This window comes from Platalea leucorodia, assembly GCF_965183815.1.
Source record: "Platalea leucorodia genome assembly, chromosome: W".
NCBI classification, from domain to species: Eukaryota; Metazoa; Chordata; class Aves; order Pelecaniformes; family Threskiornithidae; genus Platalea; species Platalea leucorodia.
The window spans coordinates 44,034,048-44,048,803 of NC_138859.1; the positions used below are offsets into that span (position 1 = coordinate 44,034,048).

The 14,756-nt window shown below is 47.4% G+C and overlaps 1 protein-coding gene across 2 annotated transcripts in view; it reads left to right on the forward strand.

Annotated features, from left to right (window-relative positions):
• Positions 1 to 13,548, forward strand: part of LOC309601672 (tetraspanin-36-like) — a 30,725-nt gene extending 17,177 nt beyond the window's left edge. For both annotated transcript variants that reach the window (XM_082334839.1, XM_082334838.1), the window contains exons 2-7: positions 6,792 to 6,983; positions 8,568 to 8,642; positions 9,108 to 9,203; positions 9,782 to 9,934; positions 10,657 to 10,740; positions 12,170 to 13,548. In XM_082334839.1, coding sequence (XP_082190965.1) covers positions 6,861 to 6,983; positions 8,568 to 8,642; positions 9,108 to 9,203; positions 9,782 to 9,934; positions 10,657 to 10,740; positions 12,170 to 12,256 — 618 coding nt within the window. In that variant the 5' untranslated portion in view covers positions 6,792 to 6,860 and the 3' untranslated portion in view covers positions 12,257 to 13,548. The remainder of the gene's footprint in view (positions 1 to 6,791; positions 6,984 to 8,567; positions 8,643 to 9,107; positions 9,204 to 9,781; positions 9,935 to 10,656; positions 10,741 to 12,169) is intronic.
• The last annotated feature ends 1,208 nt before the right edge of the window (positions 13,549 to 14,756 follow it).

Here is a 14,756-nt window from a genome sequence, read left to right on the forward strand (position 1 = left end):
AAGTTTAAGGGGACCCTTCTATGGCTGTGACACTGAGAAAGTGTTCTGAAGTATTTGCATGGCCATAAGTCTCTCTAGAAGGGCAGGGGCTCATGGTCATCAGCATATAAAAAATTGCCCTTCTGACGGTGGGACACAAGGCAAAAATCGTGGAATCCTAGAATGGTCTGGGCTGGAAGGGACCTTAAAGATCATCTGGTTCCAACCCCCTGCCCTGGGCAGGGACACCTTCCACCAGAGCAGGTTGCTCAAAGCCCCATCCAACCTGGCCTTGAACACTGCCAGGGATGGGGCATCCACAGCTTCTCTGGGCAACCTGGTCCAGTGTCTCACCGCCCTCACAGAGAAGAGTTTCCTCCTTATGTCCAACCTAAATCTACTCTTTTTCAGTTTAAAACCATCACCCCTTGTCCTGTCGCTACTGGCCCTGCTAAAAAGTCTGTCCCCATCTTTCTTCTAAGCCCCCTTTAAGCACTGAAAGGCCACAATCAGGTCTCCCCGCAGCCTCCTCCTCCCCAGGCTGAGCACCCCCAGCTCTCAGCCTGTCCTCATAGCAGAGGTGTCCCAGCCCTCGGAGCATTTCGGTGGCCTCCCCTGGCCCCGCTCCAACAGCTCCGTGTCCTTCCCATGCTGAGGACCCCCGAGCTGGACGCAGGGCTCCGGGGGGGGTCTCCCCAGAGCGGAGCAGAGGGGCAGAATCCCCTCCCTCGCCCCGCTGCCCACGCTGCGGGGGATGCAGCCCAGGAGACGCTTGGCTTGCTGGGCCGCGAGAGCACATTGCCAGCTCATGTTGAGCTTCTCATCAACCAAGACGCCCAAGTCCTTCTCCTCAGAGCTGCTCTCGATCCATTCTCCGCCCAGCCTGTATTTGTGCTTGGGATTGCCCCGACCCATGTGTAGCACCTTGCACTTGGCCTTGTGGAACTTCATGAGGTTCACACGGGCCCACCTCTCCAGCCTGTCAGGGTTCCTCTGGATGGCATCCCATCACTCCAGCGTGTCAACAATGCCACACAGCTTGGTGTCATTGGCAAACCTGCTGTACTTTTTAAAACTATATAAAATCTACTATTTTCCAACGGCTGTCCTGTTCTGCATCAGTGAGCCAGCTCGGGTTCCTCATTGCCATCCAGTCCTATCCCCTTCGTTTCATGGGCAAGACTGAATATTCACGGTGCTGTGTGCGCATTATGTGGCTGGAGAGAGTTCCAGCTTGTTATATACGTTCCTGCAGCAGAGCATCACTGTATACCTGCCGCCCTGGCTCAGCCGGCTGCGCTTAGTATGGAAGAGGTGCATGAGCGTTACTCATTACTCGGTGAGTAACCCTGCCCCGGTTCTGCCCAAACATGAGCTTGGGAAAACCCGGTTGTTACGGCTTTGCTTTCTTTTCACTCAACCCCAACGATGAGTTCATTGTTCGCACTCAAATCATTTAAGATCTCTGCTTTCTGGCAGGGGCAGAGGATATGAAAAAGCAACTAATTCTGGTGTTAGGTCCTTGAATGATGCGAGCTGTGATGGGTGAGACACCAGAGACAGTCGCAGCTCTGTCGCCCAGCTGTGAAAAGGGGCTTTCTTGCAAAATTTCCGTTTACCTCATCTCTTCAGCTTCTTTTATGGGTATCATCAGCCTTGTGAAGAAATACCAGCAGCGTGTCCTGCAGCCCCAGTGAGTCAGCTGGGGATGTTTGAGACGGAAGGGCTAAGGGTAGGATATTCTGCTTGCCGTCGCTGGCGGACCACAGCGACGTGCAGGCAGCGATGCAGCCCCGCGGACCGGGTGAACTGGTTCTCCCGCATCAGCCTTGCATCGCTCCTTGGCTGCCTGCGCGGGGGTTTGTGCCAGCTGCGTTGGGCCAAGCCTCTCCGTGCGTCGCGTGATCCTGTTCTGCGCTGAATTCTTCTGAAAGAAAACTTCTAAGCAGGAGACTAAAAAAATTGTAAAGAACAATAACAATTTCCAGTGTGAATTTCTTGGAATAATCCTGCCAACCTTGTATATAATTTTAGATGTGCTTGAGAAGGTGTTGGACTAATCATAAAGAAGGAATTAGTTGATCTCTTCTTCCCCAAAAGTAATTACTTAAACTGGCCTTAGTATTTATGGAAGATTCCTTTTTTTGAGATCCAACAGAAACCTGTTTAATCAGGCGTACTTTACACTTTTGACTTAAGGTCTGTCTTCAGCAGTGCAAAGGACATTTCTTGTCATACTTCTCTTCTAGAGAAGTTTCATCTGAGATCTAGGAATGGGCTGAAGGTTTTGCAATGTTGGGGGAAAATCCCTCCATCGGATTTTGAACTTGCCTTAAGTACTGGGAAGGCTTAAGGGGAGAGCTCAGAGATTTATGTTCTGAAATATTTTTTTCCTCCGCTGTCGCAGTTTAGCTCTGGGACTCATCTACAAAAATAGAACAGGGAACAGATCGTTCCCTGAAATGCCCTCCGCTCCTGAGTGACCCTGCTCTTCAGGCTTCAAAATCTTCACTTTGAATTAAAACCTACAGGTGAAGTCGTGGCTGTGTATCAGTCTGTGGGGAAAAAATGTGAACTTAATGTGAAAATGTGAACTTTAAGCTAGATCTTTACCCAAAGTCTTCTATTTTTACCTCATTACGCTTCCTTCTGCTTGGAAGCAGAAGTTCAGAAATTGTAATAGACCTCTTGCTGGCTGTGTTTTGTCTCTGAACCCAGACAATCCTGAATGTCGCAATAAAACCTGCTGCGATAGTGCCGGTCTATATTTGCATCATTAAAATTTGGGCAAGAATCTCCTTGAACTCAACGCTGGACCCTCTGATGTTGGCTTACTGTTGTAGAGCTTTGCCAGTCCTGGCTTTATAAGGCTTCTGTGAATTGGCTTCACAATGTGTTGTTGAATTTGTGGTAGTCCTTTACTATCAACAAGGTTTTTTAGTTTCTCACCGTTGGTCCGTATTTAGCATTTCCTGCGCATGCTTCCTTTGCATTGTGTGTTGAGTAGGCTGAAAAGAGGTAGAAAACCGGGCGTAAAGTAGAGAGATGAAGAACGCATCCGTTGTCTAAATCGCTTGCAGAAGTAGAATGGAAACATTGGAGGATTCTTCTGTGTAAAACATCCTAGAGGAAGAGTAAATTGTGAAGCAGACTGTCTTTAGACTGTCTTTAGAAGTACAGAACTACTTGCAAAGGCTGGGACTGGAGTTAAGAAAGAGCAGGGCTTTACGTTCTCTGAATACGACAAACGATCAACTTCGCACTTCGCACGTTAACTTTTACACATTAAGCCACCAGGCTGTTGCGCTGTGCACCTTTTGACATGATATTGCTGCTGAATGCGGATGACTCATTTACTTGCCAAAAACATGGCTTATGTTTTATTTGTACCCTGGCTATTCAGGCTGAGCTGCCTTTCCTGCGGTCAAGTCCTGCTCCGTTTCCCCAGGGACTGCCTTCCTCCGTCGTGAACCTTTCTGAGGGTCTCAAGGTCCTTCTGTTTTTTTTTCCTGGGGCTGTGGGCACTCCGCGGCTGATGACAACTGTGGTGGGACACCCCAACCTGGGTGCTGAGCTGCACCAAAGGTTGATGGCCTCAGGAGAAACGTTCTCATCAGTGGCTGTGCCCAGATGCAAGCGCCTGGTTTAAAAGTCCACGTGCAGGAGGCTTCGTGCTGCCAGCGGCCAGCTCCACCTTTGGTTCAGGGTGACTACCTGGGAGTATGTTCTCTAGCCTGGAATTTGTAAAGCCGTAACTCAGCTCTGGGTTAGGTTTGTGGTGATGGCAGCAGCAGAGAGACCAAGGACGAGGTGATTTTTGGGGTACAGGCACGGTGGCCAGGAGCATCGCCACGTTGTGTCTGTATTCATGGTGGAGGATTATGACTTGGAGCATGCTGGGGAGTCATGGTGCACCTGCCTGAAATTTCCCCAAAACCGGAGAAACCAGAACACCATTACTCTCCAGCCATACCCGCGTTCATCAGGAAGGCTTCAAAACCCAGCAACGAATGCAGTCAGGTGCGAGGCTCAGGATGGGATGACTGTGACAGTAACTGTGGCGTTATTCAGGTAATATTTTTCGCCGTCCAAAAGTAGGGAGAAGTTTTTAAGTCAACCCAGAGCATCACGCTGTTCATGCTGTGGTCACTTGGATATTTTCCACGTCTTCCATCGGAGCAGGGGCCAAACTCTGAACCCTTTTAGGAACTGTATGAGCTCCTTTCCAAGCTGAGCAGAACACTTCTGTGGTTAATAAAAGCTCCTGCATCCCATCTTGAATGTTGTGTCCTGAGTGACCGTGATCCGATTCAGAAGCCAGGATGCTGCGTTCATTAGGTTTGGGATATTAACACTGCACAAAAGCTATGAAGGAATAAGGAAAAAGTTATAAACGAGATAGATGCAGCATATTTTTTTCCCCTGCAAACCTCCAAGGCCTTCCAGAGGGAGCTCACCCGGAGGAAAGGTACAGAAAGCTCCCTCGCTTTGGCTTTGCTGCAGTAAGTTGGTTTTGGTTCTGGGGATGGCAGCGGGAAGCAGAGTTTCCTCATGGGTGTCTCTGAATTTCCAAGCTTCTCTGACACTTTCAGGGAGATGCTACTTTTTTTTCCTTAGAAATGTTTTAACCTGGATGAATTCTCTCTATCTAGGTAACTTTTTTAGGCCTATTTTTTAGCATCTGTTTCAAATAAAATACATCTTTTAGTCCAGCAAATGGAAAAGTGGCTTTTTCTTTCTTCCAGATGAAGAACACTGAATTAAGATATTTCTTTTAATGAGACATGAAAAAAAAAAAAAAGAAAAAACTAATTGTATTGTAGATTACCTTAAAACACTTTACAAACTCCATCTTAAACCTGGGAGCAGAGCTGCTTGTACTGTAGTGTTTTGAACCTGGAAAAAGCCCTTAAAAGTTCCTAGTAATTCTGTGTTGTTTTCACTCGGCTTGGGGCCAACATGGCCAATCAGGAATCCTAGAAAATATTAGAAATAAAGGCTATATTGGACAAATCGTGTTTTCTCCACAATGATGGATCGTTAGCCCAGGAGCGTTGCTTCCTTCTCCATGGCTGCCCTTGCCCAGAGGATGCTGTTCCGGAACGGAGAATAGGTGGACAGTCGGACATGCATCCAGCTCTCCAGGGCAGAAATACGGGATGCACTTTTTGAGTCGTACGCCTCGCTCTTTTTGTGCCATTGAAGGCAAGGCAGGATGGAGGTGCCACATCCCCAGCCCCACCTTTAGCACTGCCACCGCTCCAGGGACTTTTTCTGTCCCGCTTTCAGAAGAGGTGGAAGGAGGAGGAAGAGGTGCGGTTGCTCCCGGTGGTGAAGCAAGAAGTGGAATGGTGCCCTTGGAGCCGAAGCCATCTCATCCTTTCCCTGAATCCCTAAAAAAGGGGTGGGAGGAAGAAGCCCTGGTCGCTGTATGCCTGCAGACAGGGAAACGGGAAAGAGATTTTCCTCAATGAGAGGAAAAGTTAAAGGAAGTTTTGGGAACTGCTTTAATCATTAGCATCACCTGAAAACCCAATGCACGTGGAGAAGAAAAAAAACCTCTTGAGAATCGGTGATCCTATGCCTTTTCCTGATCTCTCGCTTTATAGAGGACCTGGCATATCTGAGCCCCAAACAGCAGGATCTTGCACGACGTGTGCTAAATGGCTCTAAGGGTTAGTTTGATCCTGGTTTCATCGCTTGGTGCATCTGATCCCGGTAATTTTGAGGTACAGGCAGCGTCCAGGAATGCAAAATGAGAGCTGTCTGAAATGAAGGACGTCCCCTGCACTTGGAGGTAATTGAAGGGCAGGCGCCAGACCTGGCCGGAGGGGAAGGAGCTAAACAAGGTAAAGGAATTAGCAAGTCTTAGCTCCAGTCTGAGGAGTGTTGGTTTTAATTAAAATGTGTAGTACTAGGGGCTGCTCGCAAGCTGCATGATGAAATCCAGCTGTAGCCTATTGAAAACAGACTTCCCCTCAAATTTCCAGAATGTGAGTATAGATGGTGCTTCCTTTTTACAGGCGTAGTCTTGTGCTGCAGGATTATAGAGGGTGGATGAGCGGTTGTAACTCTTAAGAGAATTTTTTTTATGCCATTGGTGAGGCGGTGGCAAGGCATTGCTGAGCCCGTCGGTGTTATTTCCAGGGCCGTACCCAGTTCTGCGGATAAAAGCCTTCGGTCTCCAGGGCTGCTAGTTGGGCAGCTGTCACTGGTGTGCTGTATGTTGGCCTCAACTGGCAAAACATCCTTTTGGAGGAGAGTTTATTTTAGAGGATGCAGAAATCTCTTTCCTCCAGGAAAAGGAGGGACTGTGTTTTGCTGAGATCAAGAACGTTTGTGCCTGTCTTAGTGGTTAATGCTCTTGTGAGAGTGGAAAGGATGAGTTTTTCTCAAAAAAAAGCCCTAAACCAACAACCCACCCCTGTGGTGATCATCTTCAAAGTTGATCCCTCCAAATGCAGTGTTGGGTGGGACGTCGGTGGTCTTGGCTAGGAAGCGTGAACTTGGCCTTCTGCAGATATACTGGCTGACGCACATCGATAGACTCCCGTCTTTCAGCTCGGCTAAAGTGGTGCTTCGTTAGTAGAGGAGTGATTGACGGGAAGTGAATTTTGTCTTCTCTCTGTTTAAAGTTGGAATGGGTAGCCAGTTTCAGATGCAGCATGGGTTTTTTTCTACATCTTTGCATACTGTAGTCATTACTTCTGAAGTTGAAATGTTAATTGCACTGTTACAAAAAGATCCATATTTACTTTCTTGGGCAGATGCTTCATAAATAACTGCTAATAACTTACTTTATTGCATTTCAGGCAGCAGCAGCTGGTCTCAGCTATGTTGGGGCATATGTCATTAACACCTACAAGAGCTACGACAACTTTATGCAGGACAAGTATGCTCTGTTGCCAGCCACCATCATTATTTGCGTTGCAGTGGTAATGTTCATCATTGGGTTGATCGGCTGCTGCGCCACCTTCCGGGAGTCTCGAGTTGGTCTCGGGCTGGTGAGTGTTGCACGTTCTTAGAATCATGGAATCACAGAATCGTTAAGGTTGGAAAAGACCCTTAAGATCATTGAGTCCAACCGTTAACCCAGCACTGCCAAGCCCCCCACTCAACCATGTCCTCAAGCACCACGTCTGCCCGTCTTTTAAATACCTCCAGAGATGGGGACTCAGCCCCTGCCCTGGGCAGCCTGGGCCAGGGCCTGACAGCCCTTTGGGGGAAGAAGTTTTTCCCAATACCCAACCCAAACCTGCCCTGGCGCAGCTTGAGGCCGTTCCCTCTCGTCCCATCGCTTGTTCCTGGGGAGCAGAGACCGACCCCCGGCTCCAGCCTCCTTTCAGGCCGTTGCAGAGAGCGAGGAGGGCTCCCCTCAGCCTCCTCTTCTCCAGGCTGAGCCCCCCCAGCTCCCCCAGCCGCTCCTCCCCAGCCTTGTGCTCCAGCCCCTGCCCCAGCCTCGCTGCCCTGCTCTGGCCACGCTCCAGCCCCTCCATGGCCGCCTTGGGGTGCGGGGCCCAGCGCTGAGCACAGCATTCGAGGGGCGGCCTCACCAGTGCCCAGCGCAGGGGCACCATCCCCTCCCTGCTCCTGCTGGCCACACCGTTCCTGATACAAGCCAGGACGCCACTGGCCCTCTTGGCCACCTGGGCACCCTGCTGGCTCGTGTCCAGCGGCTGTCGACCAGCACCCCCAGGCCCTTTCCCGCCGGGCAGCTCCCAGCCGCTCCTCCCCACACCTGCAGCGGTGCCTGGGGTCGTTGTGACGTCCTCTTCTTCACCCTGTTGCATGGTATGGGAGGTACTATGCTAGACCTTCTCAGCACGCACAGAACAGAAAGTGAAATATTATTTTGAAAGATACTGCTGAAGCCCTGCTCCGTCATGGGAGTTACGTCCTGCTGTGACGCACTGAGTGATGGTGAGCGAGGTGCAGGCTAAATTATTAGTTGCGCTGCTTTCTACAGACAAATACCCGCAGTCATGGGCAGTTTCATGGCTCGGCCTTAGCTAGCTTGCTGGAGATGAGTGTGGAGAGTAGCACGTTTTGAGGACGATGGTGAGGGAACAGGAGGAGATATGAATTTCCAAAGCAAGAAAACAACAAAAAAGTATTTTTGTGCTGACTTTAGTTCTCTGAATCCTGAAAGTATGCCCCCACTTCTTCTGGAATGATTTTTAAAAACCCAGAAAAGTTCAAGCTAAGTGGCTTTGCACCCCCAGCTCATGCCTTGAAGGCAATATGAGCTCAGCAAGCGGTGCCCAGCGCACCTAACTCAGCTGCTGGTTTCTTCGTGCAGCGTCCTGTTGGACAGCCACCTCGTGAAGCGTTTCACGGGCTCTTCACACAGATCGCATCGTGGCAGCGTTCAGGAGGCTGCCTGCCTTGGGCACAGATCCTGTGGAACCGCAGTCATAGTCCCAGCCGTGCACAGTAATCGCCTAAATTATCTTCTGGAAATGATTTTAATTGGAGAGGCAACAACAGCTAACGATAACTTAGCACCATAAATTAATGTGATGGGTAATGTGCGATTGAATTCAAATGCTGTGGAATTCTTCCTTACAGTCTCTGTCTTTTAATTTCAGTTCTTGGCCATTATCCTGGTTATCTTTATAGCAGAAGTAGCCGCTTTTGTCCTGGGATTTGTTTACAGGGAAAAGGTAAGCGAAGAATTAGCATCTCTGTACTAACCTAACAGGAAAGAATAGATCATGTGTTGTTGGAGCATTCCGGTATATCCAGCTTTCTTGCACTTCATCCCCTCTCCTGAAATCTGCAGGGGAAGTGGGAATAGGGATGTCACCATCCGCTGTGTGGATCAGCCTTTGTCGGGAACACGGCGAATACATACAGTACCTGGCAGGCATCGCAACAATCTCTAAGTTGGATTAAACGGTTGTTGATGCTCAGAAAAGAGGGCTCTTCCATCAGGGGAGGCAAGCTTCTGTCCAGGAACGTGGTTCTGGTTAAGTGCTACCTGCATTTTATCTAAAACATCGCTTTATTTTTCTTTTTTTTCATTTTTTTTTCCCCTGACTTAGTTGGGATACAGATCTTTTTCAGTTTCCACTGGATAAAATTCTTAGCTCTCCTGTTAATATGTATTTTTTTTCTTCTCTAAATAGGTAAAAACTGACGTGCAAGGCACAATGAGCTCAGTCTTTGAGAAGTATGATGGGAAAAATACAGAGTCTACTGTTGTGGATTACTTGCAAGAACAGGTAAGAAAACATTTAAATTGTCCTGAGAATTATTTAGAAAAGAACAGTTGGGTCCTAACCAAGGAATTTGGGCTGGGAAGGGAGGGGAAGAGGGTCAGTACGGTCGTGTCCGGGAACTCGGCTCCGCAGCGGTGTTTAGCATCTGATTCTCCAAGGCAATTGAGGGTGCTCCCCACTTGGCAGAGTTGGCAATTTCAGGCTCCTGGTGTGAAGTTCACGTAAATGAATGATCTTGTTGACATGAGCGGCCTTTGGATCAGAACGAATGAGTACGTATGAATAACTGCTGCTGAGAATCCTGTACCATAAAACAGAAAGATGACAGAAGACTCTATCCTGCAACCTGTCACTTTAGTATTAGAGCTTTCACAAAGAATAAACTAATAAGGAGGTAATAGTGTATGAAGGGAAGCTGATCTATTTTATCTACTACTGCTTGCCTGAAATACTGCTGCTTGTAAATCTGCTGCATACTGCGGGCGCCTCTTGCCCCGTACGCGTAAGAGAGGTTCAACTCGACGTTAGCGTAGAGGTTCATATATATTCATGCATCCCCATAACTATCCTGTGTTTGGCAGCTTCATTGTTGTGGGGTAAAGAACTACAGCGACTGGACGGCCACACAGTGGTTTAATTCCACCGGTAACAACAGCGTCCCTCTGAGCTGCTGCAGGCAAGATATGAAGAACTGCACAGGGCGTCTGGATCAGCCGCAGGAACTCAATACACGGGTGAGGATAAAGGGCACAGTTTCACAGCTGGGCCACGATCATTCTCAGCCAGCCAGAACCGATGAGGAAGGCACTTTACACAGAGTTTAAGGATAACTTCATCCAATTCTTTCCAGCAATTTGTGCCCCAAACCCTTTTCTCCCCGTGGTTTTCCTCTAGTTAACCTCCTTCTCATATTATTCTATAAAAGCTCCTAGATGATGACGGAGGGGCACCAGACTGGAGGTTTGATCTTGTCTGTCTGCTGGTAACAGTCCTCCATTTCGTGTTGCTACGGAAGCAACGTGACAAAGCCAGAGCGTAGGGGCACGCAGTTGTTCAAACAGATCTGGGGTAGGGGAAGAGGCTCTGCTAGGATTGACCGCGAATCTGGACAACTGCCTCCCAGGTTCTTCAGCCTGGGACACGAGCCCATAAATTGCCTTTGATAGATACCATTGCTGCTCTTCCTGGCTCTGAGTTTTGGGCAATTCTTTAGGTGACCTGAGCCAGAGGAGATTCGGAGAAGCAGCAAATGTCAGTGCCTCTCCCCAGGCAAGAGGTGAACGACAAGCCATCGGGTCTGGAAGACAAGAATGGAAGCCCTCAGGCCTGCAGTGGTTGGTTAGATGGGCTTCATGAGGTCCTGCTTCCTTTGAAGTGCCGGGGAGGAAAAAAAGCCAAAAACCATCCAGCTGAATTACATCTTCTGATTTGTTTTCACCCATCTCTTTCATGGCAGGGTTGCGCCCAGGAGCTGGAGTCTGGGCTGCAGAGTGTTATCAGCTACGCTATGCTTGTAATCCTGGGGTTTGCCATTGTAAAGGTAAATGTTTTACCTCTTCCCTCACGGAAAATAATAGTTTATCCTTTAATTCCAGGGCTTTTTCTTCTACCATGTCCTTTTAGCCTACAGCCTTTTCCTGACTCTGAAGTAGACCCAGTCCTCTGTTCCTCACTTGTTTTCTTCTAACTTTCCCCATTTCATCTGCCTGATGGTAAGGGGAGGAATCCAAAAAACTAGTAGGGGATTCGGGATGGCAAGTCAACGGGGAATCCATCTTCGTCGTTTGGTAGGAATTACAAAAAGCTGGGTGTGCTACAAGGCCTAGATCTAGAATTCTTTATTAAAACAATCAGCTTTGCTATATTTAACTGGGATTTTAAAAATTGCTCATTGAAGATTGTTTTTAGATGTAACCCAATGAATAGTCCTGTGCTTAGAGACCTGGAATCAAAATGGACTAGAAATATGACTAGGAATGAAACCAGAGGGGCTATTTATAGACTTCTAAGAACGAATTAAATGAAATGTGAAACCAGATCATCCTGTGGGTGAAAACTAGATTTGAAAAGCCCTGACGTAAAACTCCTCGCAGTTGGCACATCACAAAGTTGCGTAGGCATTTCTTCGAAGATTTGACCTGTAAATTTTAGCCTGGCGGTTTGCCGTTGCTTGCCATTGCTCCCTGTACCTCTTCTCCAAGATCAGTAACCTGTTCCTTGTTGACAGAGATTTGAACCATTTAATAACAGAAAAGTGTTTTTTTCTTTGAATAGCTGCTTTCCGAGCCAGTACAGAACACCTACTGTTTAACATCCCACTCCTGAACCCGATGCAGAAGACAAAATCCCTCCAGATGTCATCTCAGGACTGGGGCTTTGCTTAGCTAAACTTCCCTTTTCTTAATTTTGGCCCAAGCAGAGAGGTGCTTGTTCACGGCATTTGATCTCATGGACTTAAACGGCTCAGCGACGTCGTTTCCATCATTTCCCTCCCCTCTATAAAAGTGATGAGTTCTACACTCTGATTACATGTCCCGTTATTATTTGTGATGAACCCTCCCACCAGGATCTCTCCTGTGATCACCTCTAAAGATTGCCTTAGCATATTCTGCACTGTCTTTATTTGCATATTTTATATACTTAAATATTTTAAAGCATTCATTTCAAGTCCAGAATAATCCCATGCTTTCGCTGAATTTTTTCCCACAGTAAGATAACTAGGAATTAATGTGGATGTGTAAATTAATGGGAGAAACCAGGGAGGAAAAAGTTGAGCTGGAACTATTATTAGAAATTGATATGCAAAAAAAAAAAATACTCACTTTCTATAGATTTATCTTCTACGTGTTTTTTAATACAAAAAGAACGCCCTTGCTATGATGAAAAAGTCTAATGAACATATAGGTGTTGGGTCTGATGACTGAAACAAAATAAGAGCAGAACTAAATCTCTCTCCCTCTCTTTTTCAGTTCTTTGGCATGCTGAGTGTCTGCGTGCTTACCTGCAAGAGAGAAGACAGTGGATATCAGCCTCTTTACTCAGGGGTGTTTGCTTAATAAAACGCAAAGATCACTTTTTTTTTTTTTTTTTTTTGCTTCCCGACGATAAGATAGACTTCTAGACATGGACGCTAAAGGACAATTTATGACCGTCTTGCTAAATACATTATTTTATGTACATGAAACAGAAAGAACATTGTGTATTGACTAGGGAAAGTTTCTTGCGTGTGATGCGAAACGGCAATTTCAATATTCGGCGCCCAACAGTAATGTACCCCGATCTTGCATAACACAGCTTTCTGTAAAGTTGTTGTAGATTTGGATTTGTGACTTTATATAGCACGAGATGGTGTGATAGACTCCAGAAAGAATCTTTCTTCTGTAGGTCTTTCCTCTACCCTTAAAACAGGCAAAAGAAATACTATTTTTAATCACTAAACTGATTGAAACTGCAGGAGGGGTTTCAGTTGTCTGCACAAACATCAGATGACTCCCATGGCGTGGTTAAACAGCGACAGAAACTTTTGAATGCCAGGTTCAAATATTCTTCATAAGCATGGGGAGTTAGAATAAGTTTTCTCTATATCTGATGATGTTTCTGTTCTTTTTTTTCCTCCTTCTTAAGGTCATACGTTGTAGTTCAGTTTACTGCAGAGGTTGTTCATGCAAGACAACCCCATGTTTCAAGTCTAGAACAGGCATTTGAGTTGTTTTTTGAAGCAGCTAGCAAATGTGAACAATCCCAGGTTAGGAGGGGACGTGTGTTTTGAGCATTTGGGCTCGGGACATCTCTCTGGCTTGTTTTTTTTGGTCCTTTTTTTATTATTATTTGACATTAAAAATTGCTTATGAAGCAGGGCTTTTGAAAAATTTTTTTTTCTCCTTTTACTGATGCTTTTATGGTTTGCCAGACAGACAAACCACAAAAAAACCTCTCTTGTTTGAGACAGACTATGTCTCTCCATTTAACGTAGAAGTTGCAAGAGTTATGGAGACGAATACGGGCTGGAAGATGGGAGTCACAGGGGACGTTGGCTCGGTGTGGTCGTGCAGACAGGACTGCTGGAGGGGTTAGTGCCGCCGCCACTGAAGGTCTGACCGCTTTTCACCGCTAAAAATATTAAGACGACGCATTCTTGTACCAAGCAATTTCAATAACCTCTTGTCTGACGGCATCAAGTAACTTCAATAACCTACTGTCTGACAGCATCACGCGACTCCTTGTTTGCCAGTTTTCCTTTCTCCTTAAAGGTCTGCTGAATGCGGTCGCTTCTTGGATTGCATCGCCGCTTTACAAATGGTCCTTCCGTCACGCATTTGTATGTCCATCTGCTTCTCAGTTCTTCAGGTTTTTGGGGGTTTTTTTTGGTTGTTTTTACACCTGTGATGTGGGGGGGAGGGAACTCGGAGCTATTCTTTATTAGAGAATTGTGGAAAAGCAACTGTGTATTTGCTTATTTTTAATTTGGAGGGATAAGCACTCTATCCTGAGCAATAAACCTTTCTATTTGTAGCTAATTAGAAGAAAAGGAGTTTGGGGTAAATGTAAGCTCTTTATTTATCTTCCCCCCCGCCAGAGAAAAAAAGCAATGGGTGATGATGATTTCTAGGAGACATACCAGTACGTGTATATTGAAAAGTGACTTAACTTTTAGAGGGCTTTGTCTTCTCTTGAATGCCGAAATAAACTTAATTTATATAACCAATTAATAAATGCTGTGGGGGCTTTTTTTGCTCGGCGGAATCCCAGTTCCTGGGGGCGGCACCGCCGCGGGAGGCCTCTCCCCTCAGCGCCGCCGCCTCCCGCCCTCCCCGCTTCCCGCCTTCCCCGCCCGCCGCCTCCCGCGCCTGCGCTCTCCGAGGGCCGGCTGAGGGCGGCGGGTTTGAACCGGCGCTGCCGCCCAGAGACGGCGGGGCCGGCCGGGGTTACCCCCCCGCGGGAAGCCGCTTGTCCCCTCGCCGCAAGCCGCCTGTCCCCTCGCCGTCCCGAAGGAGCCGGCTCCGGGCGTCGCGGCGGTGAGAGCGGGGCGCTGGGGGAGGGAACGCTCGCGTTGGGTCGGAGCGTGAGGGGGCAGAGGGAGGGCGGGCGCTGCGGCGGGCGGTAACGGCTTCCCCTCAGGGGCGGGAGGCGGCAAGTCTCTGATAACGCATTAAGCAAACGTGCTCGTTCGTGGTGTTTTAAAACTAAGGGCAAAATAAAAGCTTCAAGTGTGAGGTAACCGCCAGAGGGGGCCGTGCGAGCGCTGTAAACACAAGGGCCGCCGGACAAAGGGGTTGTTACATTACCGTGGGGGAAGGCGTATTTCAGCAACGTTTTTTATCAGTTATTTTCTGTAACAGAGTTAATAAGTACACTTACGCTAGAGTAACCCGTATATAATGCTACTTTTTGTGCCTCCATACTCTGCTAGCGAGCAAGTGCACATTTTCTTTTGTTTAATTACTGGTCTTTTCTAAAAAAAAACCAACCAAACCCCCTCTTTAAATATTGATCATTGATCCAAGCTCCCTGAGAGAGCCTTGTAGCAGTTCTTTATACAAAGCAGATGTTATTGCA